Consider the following 21,477-nt stretch of genomic DNA (forward strand, 5'->3'; position numbering starts at 1 on the left):
AGTGAAGGGTAAGAAGGGAGAGGTGAGAGGAAATGAGTGAATCTTACTCTCATTGGATTTGGCTTAAGGAGGGAATAACATACACGTTCAATTGGGTATAGAAATCTATCTACAGGAAAATAGGGGGGGAAAGGGATAAGAGAGGGGATGATAGAAGGAAGGGAAGATTGGTGAGGGGGTAATTAGAAGCAAACACTTTTGAGGAGGGACAGGGTCAAAGAAGAGAAAAGAATAAATGGGGGGGCAGGATAGGATGGAGAGAAATATGGTTAGTCTTTTACAACATGACTATTATGGAAGTGTTTTGCATGACTACACATGTATGACCTATATAGAATTGCTTACCTTCTCACTGAGAGTGGGGGAGGAGGAGTGAGGGAGGGAGAGAATTTGGAACCCAAGGTTTTAAAAACAAATTTTTAAAATTGTTTTTTCATGCACTTGGGAAATAAGATATACAGGCAATGGGGTGTAGAAATCCATTCTGCCCTACAGGAAAATAGAAGGGGAAGGGAGTAAGGGGGTGGTGGTGGTGATAAAAGGGAAAACAGATTGGGGAAGGGGTATTCAAAATACACGCTGTTGGGGTGGGGGAAGGGGAGAGATGGGGAGAAAATTTGGAACTTAAAATCTTGTGGAAGTGAATGTTGAAAACTAAAAATAAATTAATTAATAAAAAAGTTGATACTTTTTTGTCCTAGCACAACAGATATTTCCCAACAAATACATAAATTAAACAGTTTTCAAAGTACTGCCTCCCCTCCCACCCCCAAAGTTAAATTACTGATTATTGACAGGAGAGATAGATCATTTAACTCTGCCACAGACTACAAAACACTAACCATTGAAATTTACCAAAGGGTTTTTGTTATTGTTTTTTTTGGTTTGGCCTTTCCATGTTTATTTATTTACTCTGTTGCAGTCATTTTGGGCTCTTTCTTCATTCTGTATCACTTTGTACAAGTTGCTAATGTTTCTCTGAATTCCCCATTCTCCTCTCCCCACTTGTTGTGGTGCAGTTACATTCCCATACGTATGAGTATCTGTTCACCAATATGATTAATAAGCACATGTTTTGTATCTTAAATTTTGTTATTGCAAACTGCTGCTATGAACACTTTTTGTATATGTGGGTCTTGCTCTGTCAGCTATCTTCTTGGCATATTTAGCTCAATAATGATTAGGAACTTTTTGTATAATTAGAAATTGATTTCCAGAATAGTTGGGCCTATTCATAGCTCTATCAGCAATGAACGAGTAAGTTTATTTTCCCATGGATTCTCCAACAATGAGTTTTTTTCTATCTTTTAACATCTTGGCTATTTTGATAGCTGTGAGGGAGTACCTCAGGGTTATACATGCACTTATGTGTGTGTATGTGTGTGTGTGAGTGTGTGTGTGTGTGTGTGTGTGTGTGTGTGTGCATGTATGTATCTATATGTGGTGTGAGTATGCTCTGTCTCATTCTTTGAGAACCAGGCAAGCTACATTCCCTTTCTGAGGGCTCTTGAGTACCCTAAGGAGTTTGTGTGTGTGTGTCTCTCTTCTTTACTACCATCAGTTCAAGTACCTACTGGCTGTTTTCCCCAATCCCTCATACACTATTAGGGGCTAGTGACTAGAGACCCAGTTGCATTTAACCATTTAAGATGAAATTAGCTTTTATAAAGGGATATTTACTTCAAAGATGTGTTAAGAACACAGAGATACTTTCCCCAATACTGCTGGGATTTATTCATAGCCCATTTCTCATATAATATCAGTCCTGGATGTTCAAGTTAATGTCCAGATATGGCCTGACTTCTAAGTGAGTCCTTTCAGCTTGCAGTGGCCTGGGTCCCAAAGATCACTCCTTTCTCCTTGGGGCATCAGAGATAGACTGGCTGCAAAACCTGGTGGGGACTCCATCTTCCATGATTCCTGCCTCATTCTCGGGACCTCTAGATTAATCAACTTTACCTGAAGCAGAAAAAAACCAATGGCAGAGGCAAAGGCCTGAAGCAGGGCTACATGCACTCTTTCTTCACAGTATCTTCCCTCGTTGAAGTCTGTGAGCAAGGGAGTCACCTCAAGAATGTGCTGAGATGAATGAGGTGAAGAGAGATGATGGACGAAAGTCTTTTAAATGCCTTCACAACCAACCAAAGAGCCTTCATGACATAAGTGACCTGCTAGGAACAGTTACAGAATATCTAGCCATGCTTGAATTTCTCTGAAGTATTTCTATTCCACATAGTTGAGATTCCTTGAAGTAAGTTTCTCAGCTGTTCCTGGGGAAGATGTCATTCCAGGAACTTAGGAAATGTGCCAGACTCTGTTACATATGTATGTATGTTTGCATGTATTATGTATGCATATGTGTATATATATACATACCTGCATATCTATCTACGTATCTGTATATACACCTATCTATATAGAGAGATTGAGACAGACAGAAAGACAGAGAGACAGAAACAGAAACAGAGAAAGAGACACAGAGACACAACACACAGAGACACAGACAGAGACAGATAGACAGGACAGACAGAAAAACAGACACAGCAACATGGTATAGTAGATAGAGGACTTGAGTTCAAATCCTACCTTTGACATGATCTGATTTGTGTAACCCTTGGCAAATTACTTGACCTCTCAAAGTTCTAGACAAATCTTTAAGAATAAAACTCATAGAGAAAGCGCCAGCCTGCCTTGGTAAAAGGAGTTTCCTCACTTGGGAGCTCCCAATATCAATGAAATCCCAGGTCCAGTCTCTATTCTACATGTATGTATATGCATACGTGTGTATTTATGCATGTGTGTATATATATACACACACACACACACACACACACACACACACACACACACACACACACATATATATGTACACATATACACATATGTATATGTATATATGTGAAACAAGGACTAGATCTGGGAATAGAATATCTATGTTAGATGTATGCATGTACACTCATATGTATATATGTATATATGTATATGCATATATACCCACATCCTAATCTCATGTCTTGCGCCTATTCTACACATACACACACACAAGTAATTGTGGCCACACCTATGTATATATGTAATATATGTATGTGTGTATATATACATATGTACATATGTATAAGATGTGTGTATAAGAGAGACTTTCTTTTTCTTCTCAAAATCTGATTTAAGTTATCAGTGAACACCTCTTAGAATTCTTCTTTCTATTAGTGGTCTTTGGATTAAAAGGTTATTTCACCATTGCCCTCTCTGATCTACAAGTTCTAAAATTCTTTTTATTACTGTCAGACTACCAAGAACTCTCAGACTTTGAGAGTACTTGGTTGTCATTGTTGAAGCAGTTACTAATTATTTGGCCAAACACAGTACTGAATCTAGCTGGCTCAGGATGTGAAAAAACATCTCCTTTTGGGGATTCTGCAGAGCTGAATTCTGAGTTTATTAGACTGAAAAAGAAGCAGAGATCTTTCAAGAGACTGATAGGAGTCTTTTTTAATGTGTGGAGAGGAAATGAGAGGGAGAGAAAAATAAATGCTTGCTAATTGAGAAAAATCGTAAAGGCAAGAAAGACAAAGCATTTGAAGAAATAATAGCATTTGAAACCAGAAGTGCCTTCTTTCTTTCAAGTCCAGCTCCCTAATTCTCTCAATTAATTGTTATTTCAGGGTCAGCCCTCCTCAGATGAGTTGAGGTGATGATTTTCCCTGGCAGAGAAGAAAAAGGATGAATTAGAATAAAGAGCTGCAGCAAAAACCTTGACTATGGCTTTGGGCTGTATTAATATTATGAGTTATTTCCATGAAAAGTTAAAAATTCAATCCAGTAATTTGCCTTTTCTATTTAGAAAATATTGGATGCTGTCTTTTATGAAATATGGAATAAAGTTTGGATTTTTTTGTTTTTGAAAAATCCAGATGTCTGGTATCACGCAGACACTGGCTAAATCCTATTTCTATCCTTCTTTTATTACTTTAATCCAAGACATGAGGGGAGAAAACAACATTTTCCCAGGGACTCCTTCTATCTCTCCCATGTAGTTGGCCTAAAAATTCAAGGCCACTGAGAAGGAAAATATTCAGGAAGAAAACCTTTTGCCTTTGTGTGGGCTATTTTGTCAGTAATTCAAATAATGAGGCTCTTGCAAAGATGAATTTGGGGGCAGCAGAGCCCAGAGTAGAAAAAGTTGTGAAAAGCTGTAGTTTGCTCTTTTGCCAGGTAAAACTATCTTTCTGTTCATCATTTAGCTATGACATATCTGGCATTCGACAGCCCTTAGTTTTCTCAACATGGGTTAGCCACTTAATAGATGTGTTTAAGCTCAGCCTGGCTTCTTTCTTCCCTACTACCCAGTATTTTTCTGGGCTCCCTTGCCTTTTTAGTTCTCAGGGATAAGTACAGGGTTAGAGGCTAAACCTTGGATTTCATTGTATAGAGAATTCCCAGGTACAGAATTTCCCCTGACCAGTGTACCTTTCCTGTGACTGACAGCTTTAGAGAGTTTTATAGAACATAGAAGTTGTGACTTGCCCAGGGTTACTAAGCCAATACTTGTCAGAAACAGATTTTGAGGCCCTGTATTCCACGGCTTCTAGGCCAGCTCTCTATACATTAGGCCACAATGCTTCTCAATGAGCATTAATTTAAGTAGGAAATATATACAGCTTTTAATAAAGATCAACTTGCCCCTACCCTGTGATATAATGCATTCTAACAACTACTAGAAATGATTTGTAGATTATTCATTGTTCTTCCATTATTCACATCACTGGCCCTTTCATTAGCCTGAATAATGATAAACAGTCTTGAGTTCTCAGAGTAAGTCATTTTCCTTCCCACTATTGCTCTTATCTGGAGAGGTTCCATTTCCTCCAAGATTTTCTTTCCTGAGAGGAATAAATAAATTAAAAAGACAGCTTGATCACTCAGGTTCCTGGTAATGATGACATTGGGATAAAGTGGGGTGGGTGGGGAAGATTTCTGTCCCATGGGAAACAAAGCAAGACCTTAATGACCACTTATCAGGATTGTCTGTTTTATGTGTGTGTGTGTGTGTGTGTGTGTTTGTGTTGGGGGGGGTTGGTCACTTTGCTGATGCATTTCCCAGTGATTTATACGGTTTGGAAGAATTGTCATTCAGACATAGCAGGATAGAGATCAGTTCTCATAAAACAAGCTGGAATTGGTGGTAGAGGTGAGCAAGTGGGAACAGTGGGGATGGGATTGGGGTGTTCTTGGCCAACCAATCACCTTACTGCTGATTCCAGGCTTGGATTGTTCAGTCCTTCCAGTCAATGGCAACCATTGCATCAAGAGAAATTTTTTTCCTCTCTCTTCACAGAAATGGCCCAAATGAGAATGGATTAGTTTAAGGAAAGGAAAGTCTCTGTAAATATTTTCCTGGCCATTTAGATAACAATTTAGAATTTATAGAGTTCATTAGAGTTTGCCAGACACTTTAATTAATCCTCAGAACAACCCTGTGAGATGTGACTGTGTTTGTGTTTTATTTTTGTTGTTCTCTGAGGTACCACCTCAAACCTATCAGATTGGCTAATATGACAGAAAAGGAAAATGACAAATGTTGGAGGGCATGTGGAAAAATTGGGACACTGATGCACTCTTGGTGGAATTGTGAATTGATGCAACCATTTTGGAGAGCAATTTGGAACTATACCCAAAGGGCTACAAAACTGTGCATACCCTTTGACCCAGGCAATACTACTATTAAAACCGTATGCCAAAGAGATCAAAGAAAAGGAAAAAGGTCCTATATGTACAAAAATATTTATATTTATACTTTTGTGGTGGCAAAGAATTGGAAATTGAAGGGATGCCCTTGAATTGGAGAATGGTTGAACAAGTTGTGGTTATGTGATTGTAATAGAATACTACTGTGCTATAGGAATGGTGAGTTCAGTGATCTTAGAAAAATATGGGAAGACTTACAGGAAATAATGAAAAGTGCAATGAGCTGATCCAAAAGAACATTGTATATGGTATCAGCAATGTTATTTTAAGAACGACTTTGAGCAAATAAGTTATTTTAACTATTATAAATACACAAATTAACTATGAAGGGCATATGAAGAAAGATGCTATCTGTATCCAGAGAAAGAACTGATAAATAGAAGTATATATACGATAATTTTACACACACACACACACACACACACACACACACACACACACACACACCCCTTTACTTTCCCGAACACCTAGTACCATGCATGGCCCTTTCACAATTATAAGTTGCTGGATGCCCTGATCCATGGTTTTATTTTATTTTTTTATTTTTCAATTTATGGAATAAAACAAGAATTTCCATAGCATAATATAATAAAAATCTGATTGCATATGAAACTGCAAATCTATTCTGCACAACTTGCTATTTCTTTTAAATATATAATAATCATGTAAATTTTTCCTTTTTTTCTCCTCCCTCCCCAGAGATGGACACAAATAGATGCTGACACATAATTATTCTATACATATTTCTATTTATCAGTTTTTTTCCTCTGGATCCAGATAGTGTTTTTCTTCATATGTCCTTTATAGTTGATTTGGGTATTTATAATAGTCAAAATGACTTATTCACTCAAAGTCATTCTTTTTTGTTTTGTTTTATTTTTAAGGCAGTTGGGGTTAAGTGACTTACCCAGGGTCACACAGCTAGTAAGTGTCAAGTGTTTGGTCTGAGGTCAGATTTGAACTCAGGTCCTCCTGACTTCAGGGCCGGTGCTCTATCCACTGCACCACCTAGCTGCCCCCACTCAAAGTCATTCTTAAAACAATATTGTTTTTACTATATACAATGTTCTCTTTTCATTTTATTCTTCATTATTTCATACAAGTCTTTCCATGTTTTTCGAAGATCATCAAGCTCATCATTTCTTATAGCACTATAGAATTCCATCACAATCATATACTACAACTTGTTCAGCTATTCCCCAATTGTTGGGCATCCCTGCAATTTCCAGATCTTTGCCATGTATTTTTTAAAATTGTGGCTATGGTTGTAGAAGGGCTGTGGGGGGTGGGAATACTGTGGTAGAAGATCCTTTTTGGCTGACACTGTAGAGACAGAACAAGCGTAAAGGTATTTGTAGATCCTAAGTATTGAATTGGGTTTAACTAGACTTTGAAGTTTGGGACCCACTGCTCTATGGCAGGAACTGGTTTAAGGTCCTTAATTAGAGCAGCTTCTTTTCAGCCCAGAGACACTTAGCTTTCTGTTCTATGTATCTTTTACTTGTCCAAGTCTCTAGAAACTTGGAAAAGCTCCAGAAGAGAATAATGAAGATGACCCTTGTTCTGCTAGTGGAATAGAAATGAGTTGTTCTGAGACAAAGGAAATTCAATTAAGGTTTCCTGGACTATTAGTAGGGATAGAGAAGTGTGATTCACCACTAACATAAATGTAGATAAACCATTGAAATGGAAGGAAATCAGCAGTGATTTTCTTTTTTCTGAGAGCTACAGAGGATTATTTGTAAGGGGAGAAGCTGTGAATGCCAAAATCTCAAACCAGATTACATTAATAAGAAAGTGTCAACTTTTCCCAAATTAGCTCCCTTTTAGGACTATATTGTATAAATCTAGCAATGTAATTTCTCTAAATAATTGCTAAGTCATCATTATAAATGTCTTTTAGTAGTTTAGACAGGATAAAGGTATTTCACTTCACCTCAAATAATTTTTTTTTTTTGTGGAGGCAGTTGGGGTTAAGTGACTTGCTCAGGATCACAGAACTAATAAGAGTCTGAGGCCAAATTTGAACTCAGGTCCTCTATGTTACATTTGTGACAGGTCCCATTGTGCATGAAGATGGGAGAAGTAAATGGAGACTTTTTTTTTTAATTGGAAGGTACAGTGGTCTAATTAAAAAAAAACTCAAGTTCAAGTCCCACTATTGACATATGCTGTGGCTTTATGACTCTGGACAAGTCATTTAACACTGTTTGCCTCACTCTCCTTATCTGTAAAATGGGCTGGAGAAGGAAATGGCAAACCATTCCAATATCTTTGCCAAGAAAACCCCAAATAAGGTCATGAAGAGTTGTACGCTACTGAAAAATTACTGAACAAAAGGAAAAGCACTGTCTAATTTGAGCCTGAAAACAACCTTGTTAAGTAGGTAGTGTATTACCTCTATTTTGCAGATGAAGAAATTGAGTCTCAGGACATGATTATGAAGTGAAAGATACCTTGTTAGGCTGCTGGGAATACAAAGATGAAGATGAAAAATCATCCCTGCCCTCAGAGTTCATTTTCTACTTGCTATGAATGGAAAAATACATAGGATTCCCTAGTATTCTCCAAAGAGCCCATCCTCAAGTTTTAGGGCTTTTGAACAGTTCATGCCTAGGATAATGGAGCCTGATGCCAGCTATCAGGATGCAAATTTTGATCTATGTATGTCTTAAGTGAAATTTTAAAATCATTTCTTATTTTTCATGTTGTTTGGAAACCTGACGGAAAATAAGTATAGTGCACTCTTTAACTTTAACTTAATAGCTGTGTGGCTCTGGGCAAATCACTTAACCCTGATTGACTCCCTTGCAAAAAAAAAAAAGAGGAACTATAGCCTATAAAATCCTTGTTTTTAGTCATATTTTTTTTAACAGCAAACTGGACTTTATGAATATAAAGCTTTTGGTGATTTCAAGGATTGCCCTCCAACCCTCTGCGCAGATGTCTATATGGACTTAGAATATAGAAAGCAATGGGATTCATATGTTAAAGGTAAGTGGAATATTCAGTTTACTTTAAAACCACTCCCCAAAATAGTTTTCTCTCAACCATCCTAATGAAAGCAAGCTTTTCTATATATGCATATATAGAATAGCAGATAAATCCAAGAACTACTTCTGTTCACCTAGGGAATACAATATATTTGATTTTTTAAGGCTGAGGTATAGTTGTTTGGCTCAAATTTATATTTAAAATTTATATTTATATTTAAAAATTAGTATGTCTTCTCTGAGGGCATGCTGGTTATTAAGGGATTGGAAGAGAGAGGAGAGAAGGGGGACATGTGGTTAGGGGGGAAACAGAAATATCCTATGCTGTAATCTGCATTCCTTTTGAAGACTTGCAAGGTGAATTCAATTCATTAAGCATTTTTGAGCACCTACTACTTGCATGGTGTTGTGTTTGGGACAGGGAATTGAAAGACAAAAGAAAACAGGAAAAGTTCCTACATTCATAGTGCCTCTTCTCCTTTCTCCTTTTTCTTTTCTTTCTCTTTCCCTCCCTTTCCTTCTTAGAAATTATGGATATAAGTATGCCTCCTGTAGCAGGAGTGCTTTTGTGTATAAATTGGATTAAATTTTAGGGTCTCTTGTAGCTTTATATGTAAAGGAAAGCCATAGTGAAGCCTCCTGTAAACCAAGTAAGTTTCTCTCTGATTCATATTCCCTAAATCTGGATGTTTTGTGGCAAGTTTGCTAAAGAGGCAGGGCACACTTGTATACTGTCCATATTCCCGACCCAAGGTCTTTCCATTTGCTTAGTGTTGGCCTGGGCTGAGCATTGTATTGTTCAGTAAGCATGTAGGTGATTCTTTCCCAACAATTGAGGAGTCAAAGGCATGAAGAATGCCGTGAAGGTTTGATATGGCCCTCTTTTGTAGCTTATGTGTTTCCAAACATGGCAAGGTTTAAAAGTATGATCTTGTTTCATGATTCCCAGGTTGCAAGAATCACTGTGAGATGGGGTAACCGTTTTGAAACATCTTAAGGCATTAGATCAGATAAGCTGATTTGCTGTTAGCTCAGAAACCACATCATTTCAGCCTAAATCATAATAGGTTATTTAGAACTCTTAAACATTTACTCAAATTCTTGAACTGGGGATGTTGGACTGAAAGGTACCTTTCATTAGGTCTCCATTGAAGATTTGCAAATTATTATCTCCTCACATCTTCTCTCTCTCTCTCTCTCTCTCTCTCTCTCTCTCTCTCTCTCTCTCTCTCTGTGCGTGTGTGTTTTGCATACAGACATATTTGAAGAAGAAAAATAGATAAGAAACCAGTGAGCACTGAATTGGAGTCAGGAAAACTTGGACTCAAATCCTACATCAGATACTAACTGTGTGAACCTGGGCAAGTCCTTAGCCTTCCTGTGCCTCGGTTTTCTCATCTGCCAAATGAGAGGATTGGATTGAAGGGCCTTCCTAGCATAACTCTAAGCTCCTTTCCAAACCTATTTCAATAAACAAGCATTTATCAACAAACACTTACTATGTGCTTTGCCTTGTGCTAAGTGCTGAGGATCCCTTACAGCTCCAAATCTGTGCTTGTGTGATTTTATGAGGTTACTTTGATGGATCTGTGATCTCACTGAGGTGGGTACTCTGTCCATCAGATCACATTACACCTTATCAAGGCCCTCTCATCCAAAATGACTCTTGCCCATGTCCTTCTGTGTATTTTCCATAGAGTATATAGGCTATCTAATGGAGGCTTTAATTATTTTGTGTATAACTGCATAGCCTTGGCTATCCATGTCTTATCTTTCATTCTTCTTGAACAGCTAATCTTTTTCCTTTTCTGCTCAGCATCTCTGATGAAACCTGTTCTACAAGTCCTTATTGGTAATAAATGGCATTTCACATGCATTAATCATGCCTGTATCCTGTGTGCACTGGGTCACCTGCAATTTCAATCCTTTTCCATTTTGTTTTTTTTTTCATAAAGCCAGCTCCTAATTTTATTTATTAGTTCAATATTTTTTTACTTAATTTTTTTTTAACTTTTAGGACTTCCTATTTGCTATTTAATTAGGGATTTTTCTATTTCTTTAAAATTGCATGCCCAATTCATTGATTTGCTCTTTCTCTTTTTTTATTTATGTAAGTATTTAGAAATATAAAATCTTCCCTAAGTACTGCTTTGGCTGCATCCCACAAAATTTGGTGTGTTGGCTCAGTATCATTCTCTTTAATGAAATTATTGTTTCTGTGATTTGTTCTTTGACCCACTCATTCTTTAGGATTATGTTATTTAGTTTTCAATTAATTTTTAATCTAGAATTCAAAGGCCTTTTATTGAATTTAATTTTTATTGCATTATGATCTGAAAAGGATACATTTAATATTTCTGCTTTTCTGCATTTGTTTGTGAGGTTTTAAAGCCCTAATACATAGTCAATTTTTGTGAAAGTGTCACATGCAGCTGAGAAAAAGGCGTTCTTTCTATTTCTATTCAATTTTCTCCAAAAAATCTATCATGTCTGACTTTTCTAAAATTCTATTCCATCTACTTAACTTCTTTTTAAATTTTTGTTTAGATTTAATTAATACTGAGAGAGGAAAGTTGAGATCCCCCACTAGTATAGTTTTACTATTTCCTTCTGTAACTCATTTAGCTTTTCCTTTAAGATAGGATACTATGCCATTTGGTGCATATATGTTTGTTATTGATATTACTTCATTGCTATAGTACCTTGTAGCAAAATGTAGTTTCCATGTTTATCTCTTTTAATTAGGTCTATTTTTGTTTTTTTTTTTCTTTGTCTGAGTTTATGATTGCTACCCCTGCCTTTTTTTTTTTTTAGGCAATTGGGGTTAAGTGACTTGCCCAGGGTCACACAGCTAGTAAGTGTCAAGTGTTTGGTCTGAGGCTGGATTTGAGCTCAGGTCCTCCTGACTTCAAGGCCAGTGCTCTATCCACTGCGCCACCCAGGTGCTCCCTTACCCCTGGCCTTTTTGACTCAGCTGAAGCATAGTTGATTCTGCTTCAGCCCCTTATTTTTACTCTGTGTGTGTCTCTCTGTCTCAAGTGTGTTTCCTGTAAAGCAGGTATTGTTGCATTCTGGTTTGTAATCCATTCTGCTATACACTGCCATGTTATGGTTGAATTCAACCCATTCACATTTGCAGTTATGATTACTATGTAGTTCCCTCTATCTTATTTCCCCATGTAACATTCTCCACCCCCTGTTCTGTCTTTCTCTTTCTCTTTTTACCCGTTCTTCCTCAAAAGTCTGTTTTGCTTCTGACCTCCCTTAATTTACCCTCCCTTCTATCACTCCCATCCTATTCTTTTATCCCCTTTACCTCCTATTTCCCTGTTGGGTGAGATGAATTTCTATACCCAACTAAGTGTGTATGTTATTCTGTCTTTGAACCAACTGCTCCCTGTACAACACCATCTTTGTTCTACCTCCACTTACTTTTTTTGTTCTTTTAAGGATAAATGACTCTTTGTTTTTTATTTAGGCAAAGACTCTCCCTATCCCATCTTTAAAACCCATTTCAATCAATTAATTAATCAACAAGTATTTATTAAACCCATAAGATGCAACAGACAATGTATTAAGTGCTAGAGATACAAAGACAAAACTTGAAAACAGTTACTGTCCACAGAGGAACTTACATTATAACAGAAATAAAATGTACAGATATACAGTAGCTGGAAAAAGACTGGAAAGGTAGGAATGGGTCAGGTTGTTAAAGGCTTTAGATGTCAAAGTGAGATGTTTAAATATGATCCAGGAAGTCACAGGAATTTATTGAGCAGGGGAGTGACATGATTAGATCAGAACTTTAGGAAGATGGCTTTAGTTGTAGTGTGGAAGATGGATTAGAGGAGGGAAAGACAAAGTAGGGAAACCAAATAGGATGCTATTGCAATAGTCTGTGCAGGAGGTGATGAAGTAGAGTGGTACCTGTGTGAGGAGAGAGAAGGGTACATATGCAAGAGATGTGGTAGAGATATAAATGATTATATTTTGGCAAGTGATTGAATATGTGGGATGAGAAAGAGTGGGGAATCAAGGATGTTGCCAAGGTTGTGAACCTTGGGTATCTAAAAGTATGATGTGACCCTCAACAGTAATGGGACATTTGGAAGAGGGGAGAGTTTCTCTGATCAACGTGATGACCAACCATAATTCCAGAGGACTCATGATGAAACATATTACCCACTTCTTGAAAGAGGGGTGATAGACTCTGAGTCAGATTGAGAACTGTTTGGGCATGATCAGTGTGGGAATTTGATTTGTTTTACTATACATGTTTGTAACAGAGGTTAAGTTCTTTCCTTCTCAAGGAGGGAGAAAAGGCAGATTTTAATTGATTGAAATAAATAAAATTTAATTATAAAAAAGGAAGGTTTAAGGGAAGAAAATAATGAGTTCTATTTTAGATAGTTGCATTTGAGATGCCTATGGGACAGTCAGTGTGAAGTGTTCAACAGAAAGTTCATGACTTCAAACTGGAATTTAAGAGAGAGGTTAGGGCAAGATATGTGGGAACCTATAGGAGTTGATGAGATAACCAAATGAGAGGGAAAAGAGAAAAGGATTAAGGACAGAACAGAGGTAGAGCCACAGTTAGTGAGCATAACATGAGTGGAGAACCAGCAAAGGAGTTTGACAAGGAACAACCGGAAACAGGTAGGAAGAGAACCAGGAGAGAGAAACATCATAAAAACCCAGAAAGGAGAGTGTATCTAAAAGGAAAAGATAATCAACAATATCAACTGCAGGAGAGGAGTTCAAAAAAGATGAGTACCGAAATAAATTAGCCAATAGAGTAGGTGCCAAGGGTAGGGAACCTGCAGGCTTGAGGCCACATGTGGTCCCCTAGGTCCTTAGATGTAGCCTTTTGATTGAGTCCAAGTTTTACGGAACAAATTCTAAGGAGATTTGTTTTGTGAAGTTTGGATTCAGTCAAAGGGCTACACCTGAGGACCCAGAGAGCCACATGTGGCTTTGAGGCCACAGGTTTTCTACCCCTGGATTAGGCAATGAAGAGATGACTTTTGAGGTAACTTTTGAGAGAGTCAGTTCACTCAGTAAAAAGACCAGAAGCAGAGTGCCGAGGATTGTGAAGAGATTCAGAGAAGTTTAGCTGACCCTTTGATGCAGCAATACCACTTCTAGGTCTGTATCCCAAAGAGATCATAAAAATGGGAAAAGGACCCACATGTACAAAAATATTAATAGCAGCTCTTTTTGTGTTGGCAAAGAATTGGTAGTTGAGAGGGTGCCCATCAATTGGGGAATGGTTAAACAAGTTGTGGTATATGAATGTAATGGAATACTATTGTGCTATAAGAAATGATGAGCAGGCAGTCTTCAGAAGAACCTGGAAAGGTTTGTATGAACTGATGCTGAGTGAAGTGAGCAGAACCAGGGGAACGTTGTACACAGTAACAGCCACATTGTGTGATGACTGTGATAGACTTAAGAGCTAAGATCTTAAGATCAAAGACATCTCCAAAAGTCTCATGATGGAAAATGCTATCCACATCCAAAGAAAGAACTATGGAGTTTAAATGCAGATCAAAGCATACTATTTGCTCTTTTTTTCTTCTGTTTTGTTTTGTTTCCTCTTTCTGGTGGTTCCTCCTATTGGTTCTAGTTCTTCCTAATCGCTAATGTGAAAATATGTTTAATAGGAATGTATATGTATAGCTTATATCAAATTGTGCCCCATCTTGGGGAGGGATGGGGGAGGAAGGAGGAGAAAAATGTAAAACTCAAAAGTTTATGAAAGTGATTGTTGATAAATCAAAATAAATTAATAAAAAGATTAAAAAAAAGTTTAGCTGAGAAAATAAACAAGAAATAAAGGATAATAGTTAACGGGAATGGTAGGATCTAGTGAAGACTTTTTTTTTTTTTTAGGATAGGTATGTTTGTAGGTAGTGGGAAAAGAACTAGCAGATAGAGACTGGATGATATTTGGAAGAATAAACCTGCTGGAGAAGATGATCAAGATTTGTATAGAGGGGTTGGGCTCAGCAAGGAGCAGGGCCAATTCTTCATCAGAAACTGGAGTAAAAGGAAAAGTACAATGAGATGATTGATGTCAGATGAATGTGAGATGAAAGGAAGTGAAGAGGGAACTCATGGCGTCAGATGAATGTGAGATGAAAGGAAGTGAAGAGGGAACTCATGGCACATGACCTTAATTTTCTTAGTGAAACATGGGATAAGGCCCTTAGCTGAGAGTGGGTGGAGGAGGCTTGAAGAGAGAAGTTTCAGAACAGTTGATGTGAATGAGTGGTATAGAGAATCCATTAGGAAGATTACATTAACTCAGAGGAGTAAAAGGATTGCCTTGCTAGAGTACAGGCTAATTAAGTGACTTGCCTGAGTCCCATGGGTAACTAGGAGTAGTAGAGTAGTGTATTTGAATTCTGGCATCTTGTGACTCCAGATCCAGATTCCCTCCCACTACACCACTCTGCCATGAACATGTGCACAAAAAGATCGTCAACAATACCAGATCAGGACATTGCAGGGGAGATACATGGGATCATAGATTTAGAGCTGGTGGGGAACTTTGAGCTCGTCTGGTTTGCGCTGTACATAAGAAGACTTGAGGCCTAGAGAAGTGACAGGTGGTAAGGAACGGAGGCAGGAATCTGGTCCTGTTCTTCTGAATGTAACACCCTTTTGGAGATAGCCCTGCAGGCAGAGCAAGTCTCCAAAGGGCATTAAGTGACTATTCATACCCTTAATCTTTCCATTGTACCACACTGCTTCATGCTTCAGACTAGATGGATTGGACTAGAGGACCCTTCCAGTTCCTTCCTATTTTAAGGATTCAATGATTTTAAGTTCTAAATCAGTGATACAGACAAGCACTTATTAAGTACCTACTATGAGGCAGTACTATGCTAAGCACTTTAAAATATTAACTCATTTCAACCTCGAAACAACCCTGTGAGGTAGGTGCTATGTTAACCTCATTTTACAGGTGAGGAAGCTGAGGCAGAGGTTAGGTGACTTGCCCAAGGTTACACAGGTAGTATGAGTCTGAGGCTGGATTTGAACTCAAGTCTCCCTGACTTCAAGCACAGTGCTCTCTCTGTTGTCACTTAACTGCCTGAATTCTCAAAGAATAAAAATTTTGGGAAGTCAGTGCAGTAATTAATAACAATAATAGCTCATAATATACATTAGTGGTTTTAGATTTACACAAGACTACTTATTATCTATGAGGTGTCTGATTAGAAAAGGAGATATATCAGTTACAAACAGATGAAGGGTACCATGGATGGTGATAGATAGCTATCCCCCTTCCCACACTGTCTATACCAGCCTGATTGCTACTCCTAGAACTTAGTGCTATATCTCTTGCCCCCATGTCTCTGCATGGTCTGTGTACCCCACTCTATGACTGCAATGCACTCCGTTTTTACCCCTGCCTCTGAGAATCCTTAGATTCCTTCAAGGTTCAGCTCAGGGGCCTCTTCCTATGGGTAGCCTCTCTTCTCAATAAGTATGAATATAATTATGTTTACAGGTCACATCGCATCTCTCAGAATGAAAGCTCTTTTGAAAGCAGAGAAACTTTGTGTCTCCAGGGTGAAGAGTGGTGCCTCACCCAAAGAGACAGGGATAGAGAGAGGATCCAAGGACCTCTGGGGAAAGGAAATTCCCTCTACCAAAGCAAGGTTGCATCTCTCCTGTGACTTAAAGTCTTAGAAAGTTGCCTGTGATCTGCACAAAATAAAGGCTCAATACATTTTTATTCAATTGAATTTAAGGAACAACCAGTTTCTAGTCCCTGGAAAGTATAATGGCCAAAGATGTCTTCTTCTTTTCTTTTCTCCCATAGCAGTTCTTAAAAAGTCACTAAGTTTAATTGAGTCAGTATACAAAGGACTCCATGTAAGGAAGAGTGGAATTCTTATCGTTTCTCTAATTTTCAACCGTGCGCCAACAAAACGGGTCTCCTCTAGCACATTCTAGTTAAATTTAAAAATTCACGATTCTACTCAGGTTCTGAGAGGAGGGCATTTGCAGTTGGTGTAGCTTATTGAAATAATGGATTCTTGAAGTGTTGAAATGAGAAAGTGAGTAGAACAAAACACAGATTGGCCTCCATCAACTAGGTATTTTGGATCAAAATGTAACTGCTTTTAACTGGTGTCCAGATAATGGGAAGTCAAATTATTTGGATGATTTGCTTATTCCAGATTTGGTTTTTAGTTTACTGGGTGGGATTATATGTTATCATTACTTGTGTGATCTTAGCAGGTCATTTAACTATTCTGAGCCTCAGTTTCCTCATAGTTAAATCAAGGGAGGGGGCCTAGAGTCCTCTGAGGTCTCTCCTAGCCCTGAGTCTCCCATCCTGTGATTGCATTGCCTCTGAGGTCTCATCCAGCTCTATGTCTCTGCTTCTGTTGACAACTTGGACCTTCCTGTCAAGAAGCTTATACTCTAAAAAGATACATGCTTATATATCTGGGGCTCTTTCCAAAACATTTAAAACAAGTGAATTGTTCTTTGTCTCCAAAGGCCTACTTAAGTTTCTTTAAAGTATATTGCATATTCCTTTCCCCTCTCCCCCTTTTATCTGTTGATGTTCTCTACCTTCTTTTTCAATGATAACCTCTCCTTGGATGAGATCTTTTAAGGTCCTTCACTCTGCTTGATAACAAGTCTATCCCCCCACTTTGTTCTCTCTCCTTTCCTCCCCTACCAAAACGCCATGTGATCTCAGTGCAACCTTGTTCATTTTCCAGCAGCTTCTTCCTGTCATTCCATGCCAAAAAGATACATTCTTATCTTTTCCTTAAAATAACCTCCAAGTCCCCCTAGGACCCTATAAAGGAGTTTTTGAATGGATGGAAAATTTGGGGCAGGTTGGCATAGTGGATAGACGGCTAGACATGAAGCTAGGAAGATCTGGGTTCAAGTCCTGCTTCTGACACATACTGATTATGTGACCCTGGGTGAGTCACTTAACCTCTCTGTGCCCCTAGAAGACTCTCTATGATTGCAGTGCTAGTGTTGATCTACATTGCCAGAGAGAGGTTTCCTACTGGATAGTTCTATATATTAATAAAATCTCAGATTTTCTCCATATGAAAACAAAAACAAACAAAACCAACCCTACAAAAAATTCACATGTAACTATTATATGCTTACCATGTAACATTATTTATTAGAGCTTTCTGTCTTAATATCCCCTTGATAATCTTATCCCCTTAGTAACTGTCAGCTCCTGAACTTAAGATGCCTGAAATAGAAATCCAACCTGTGTCTCTACCTACTCATTCTTCTACCAAAGGCACCATTTAGCTCGGTATTCTACACACATAGTAGGTACTTAATAAATGCTTATTGAATGAGTAATCAAACTCTGTTGGCTGTACTTAATCTTTCTGGTGAATACTCTTATTACCTGTGGAACCCAGGGTAAGTTACTTTAACCTCTGTTTGCCTCAGTTTCCTCATTTGTAAAATGAGGATAATAATAGTACCTTCCTCCTTTGTTGTGAGAATTAAATGAGATAATTATAAAGTGCTTAGCTCAGTGCTCACCATATATTAAGTGCTATAGAAATGTTAGTTATTATTATTATTACTACTACTACTATTTTCAAAGGATTGTGGACTTCCTGGTATCTTAATCCTCCCCTTGGGAAGTAACGTACAGCTCAGCTTTGAGAAAAGGCAAACGTAAATATAAACACCAAACACTGTACCTCATCTCCCCATAGTCCTCTGGACCTCAGCTTTTGTGACATTATCTGTAGTCTCTTGACTGACCTAGGGACAATGATTCTGGTTCTGATGAGCTTTGCTCCAATGGGAGAATATAATTTTTTATATTTTCAGCTCAACATCTGTCTGGCCTTATCGCTCTGGAACTTTGTGGGCCTTTGCTTGACACTCAGACTTTCAACCACCAGAGAGTCACTCATGATTTTATCAGCAAAACCAAACTGCCCGTGAACGTGCCCACTTGAAAATATTCACTAACTGTGCTGTCCCAAGGGAGGGCAGGCTTTTATACACAAAATGAAAGACTGTTAAGGAATGTTTGAAAGTGAAGGGAAGGAAAACTCCCGAAAGTAAAAACATTGATGCTGTGGTGACCTCTGGTGGAAATTGTGATGTTTTTAAAAAGGAAAAAAAAACCTTAACAAATACAATTTTAGTTTTCTATAGCTGAAACAATATCCCAGGTTGAAAAGTGAGTCTGCAGCATCAAAGATGGTCAAGTCTTCTTGTTGTTGTTTTTTTTTTTGGGGGGGGAGGAGGATGGGGAGTGGGAGAAGGGCAGTGAGGATGGTCTGTACCTATAATTTCACTGGCGTGATGTTTAATAGGAATGTATATGTAGAGTCTTTGCCAAATTGTACACAGTCTTGGGAATGGAGGCGGGAGGGAGACAGAGAAAATTTAAAACTCGAAAGCTTATGGAAGTAAATGTTGAAAACTGAAAATAAATTAATTAATTTCACTGGTGTGGAGAAATCTCATTGTGGACATTCCCTCTGCCAGCCAATCATTAAATATTTATTAAACATCTACTATAAGCCATATCAGAAATTCATCTACCACATAAGTCTTAGAGAGACTATATTGGGCACTGAGAAATAAAATGACTTGTACATACTTTGTTTTTAGGCTAATTTCTTCTCCCACCCCCCACCTCCAACCCCATCCCACCTTCATTGCTACCTGTTCTGTGTGGTGTGATTGGTTCAATGCTTTCTAGAGTTCCACAGCCATAGATCATTAATTAGTGTTGGAAGAGACCTTTCAGATCTCTAGGACCTCACCTTAATAGTTACTAATACTGCCTTCTCTAAGAGGTGGACGCAGCATTTGAATGTTTCTCTCTTTTATTATTTATTATGCTGGGTGATATACTATATTTGGAGTCAGAAGACTTGTGTTTGAATCTGGGCTCCTATCAGGCAGTATTTGTATGACTTTGGACAAGTCCCTTCATTTCTGTGAACCTCACTTTCCTTCTCTCTCAAAGGAGGGACTTGAACTAGGAGATTTCTGAGGCCTCTGTGTTCTTAAGGCTTATAATCTCATAATTTTTATACATTTGCCATTTGGGAAATGAGACCAAAGAGTATTCTTGACTTATTTTCTTCCTTTCCACAGAACTCTATGAAACTAATATCAATGGGAAGATGGTCGTCTACTGGGAAGTGAAATATCCCTTTCCCATGTACAACAGAGATGTATCCTTTTAAACAGAATTGTCAAACAACCTCATTTGTGAGCAGTTTATGAGTTCTTTTGGAATCATCAGATGCAGTTGTGACTTTGGGGACTTGTCAGGTATAGATGACATTTCTTTCCATCCTTCTTGAAAAGCAGACTCTAAAACCCTGGGAGACAAGAGACTTTTGTTTTTGTCTTTCTACAATCCAGAAAATGGCTTAGTGTATAGAGAGCTGGCTTGGTTTTAAGTGCCCCCTCCCACCCTGGCTGGTGGCATTGGGCAAGTCATTTAAATCTCTCTGTGCCTCCAGACAGTCCCCTGAGACCATAAGTTCCTGAATAGCTGATGATTTGCTTTGGTGGAGAATTTCCTTAACTGGAAGTGTTCTATGGCAATAAAATCATAGGTGGGGAACAAACCAAAAAAAAAAGATCCCTAGTAACTAGCATGGTTCTTTTCACATTTGCTGTTGTTGTTCAGTCATTCAGTTGTGTCTGACTCTTTGTGAACCTGTGGACAATATCATGCCAATATTGTTCACTGGGTTTTCTTGGCAAAGATACTGGAATGGTTTGCCATTTCCTTCTCCAGTGGATTAAGGCAAACAGAGGTTAAGGGACATGCCCAGGGTCACACAGCTAGTAAGTGTCTGAGGTTGGATTTGAACTCAGGTTCTCCTGATTCCAGGCCTAGTGCTCTATCCACTGAGCTACCTAGCTGACCCTCTTTTCACATAGGAGGCATTTAATAAATGTTTGGCATTGTGTATGTTGTATTGAGAATGCCTCTGCTGAAACTGTTGTAAGTCATGTGTCTGGAGACTTCAGCAAGTAACCTGCTACAACCCAGAAGATCTGTAGCCTCAGCCTCAGGGTAATAACTAGGAAGCCTTCTCACGGGATTCATGCCCCTTCCACTCTGCTTGGATCTTTCCTTCGTGTTCCCTCAGCACTTACTCATTCTTCATTTGTTCAACATTTGACAATCATGTATGAAGCTCCTAGGAATGTGCAAAAGATTCTGCTTGTACTTATGGGCATGTCAGAATGGATGTTTCTTGAAGGTAAAGACTATTTCAGTTTTGTCTTTGTATCTTTACCATTTGGAGTGGTACCTTGTCCATAGTAAGTGCTTAAAAAATGGATTGAATTTTGTCCTGAGTGATAAGGATGATGATCAATGAATCAGCAAGCAAGTTTTAAGTACATATTCAATGCCAGGTACTATGCTAGGTACTAGAGATTTTTAAAAAATGAAGCAGTCTGTGCCCTCAAGTAGCTTACAGTCTTTTTTGTGTGGGGGGGGTATATGTGTATATACATACATGTACAGATACATGTGTATATATCAGTATGTAATACATAAAAATAATTACAAGGTATTTTCCCCTATGGTTTGGGGAAGATACTAACAGCTAAAGGGATAAGGAAAGACTTCATTTACAAGGGAGTGCTTGAGCTGAGCTTTAAAGGAATCCACAGGCAAAAGAAAGGAAAGAGCACATCCGAAGCATGAGGGACAACCTGTGCAAACACACAGAGA

At 38.3% G+C, this 21,477-nt stretch overlaps 1 protein-coding gene across 2 annotated transcripts in view; it reads left to right on the forward strand.

Annotated features, from left to right (window-relative positions):
* Window positions 1-21,477, forward strand: part of PCTP (phosphatidylcholine transfer protein) — a 48,146-nt gene that overhangs the window by 15,254 nt on the left and 11,415 nt on the right. For both annotated transcript variants that reach the window (XM_020991931.2, XM_020991932.2), the window contains exons 2-3: window positions 8,622-8,739; window positions 19,872-19,951. In XM_020991931.2, the coding sequence (XP_020847590.1) occupies window positions 8,622-8,739; window positions 19,872-19,951 (198 nt within the window). The remainder of the gene's footprint in view (window positions 1-8,621; window positions 8,740-19,871; window positions 19,952-21,477) is intronic.

The sequence above is a fragment of the Phascolarctos cinereus genome, unplaced genomic scaffold (genome assembly GCF_003287225.1).
Source record: "Phascolarctos cinereus isolate Bilbo 61053 unplaced genomic scaffold, phaCin_HiC Scaffold_5;HRSCAF=322, whole genome shotgun sequence".
Lineage (NCBI taxonomy): Eukaryota > Metazoa > Chordata > Mammalia > Diprotodontia > Phascolarctidae > Phascolarctos > Phascolarctos cinereus.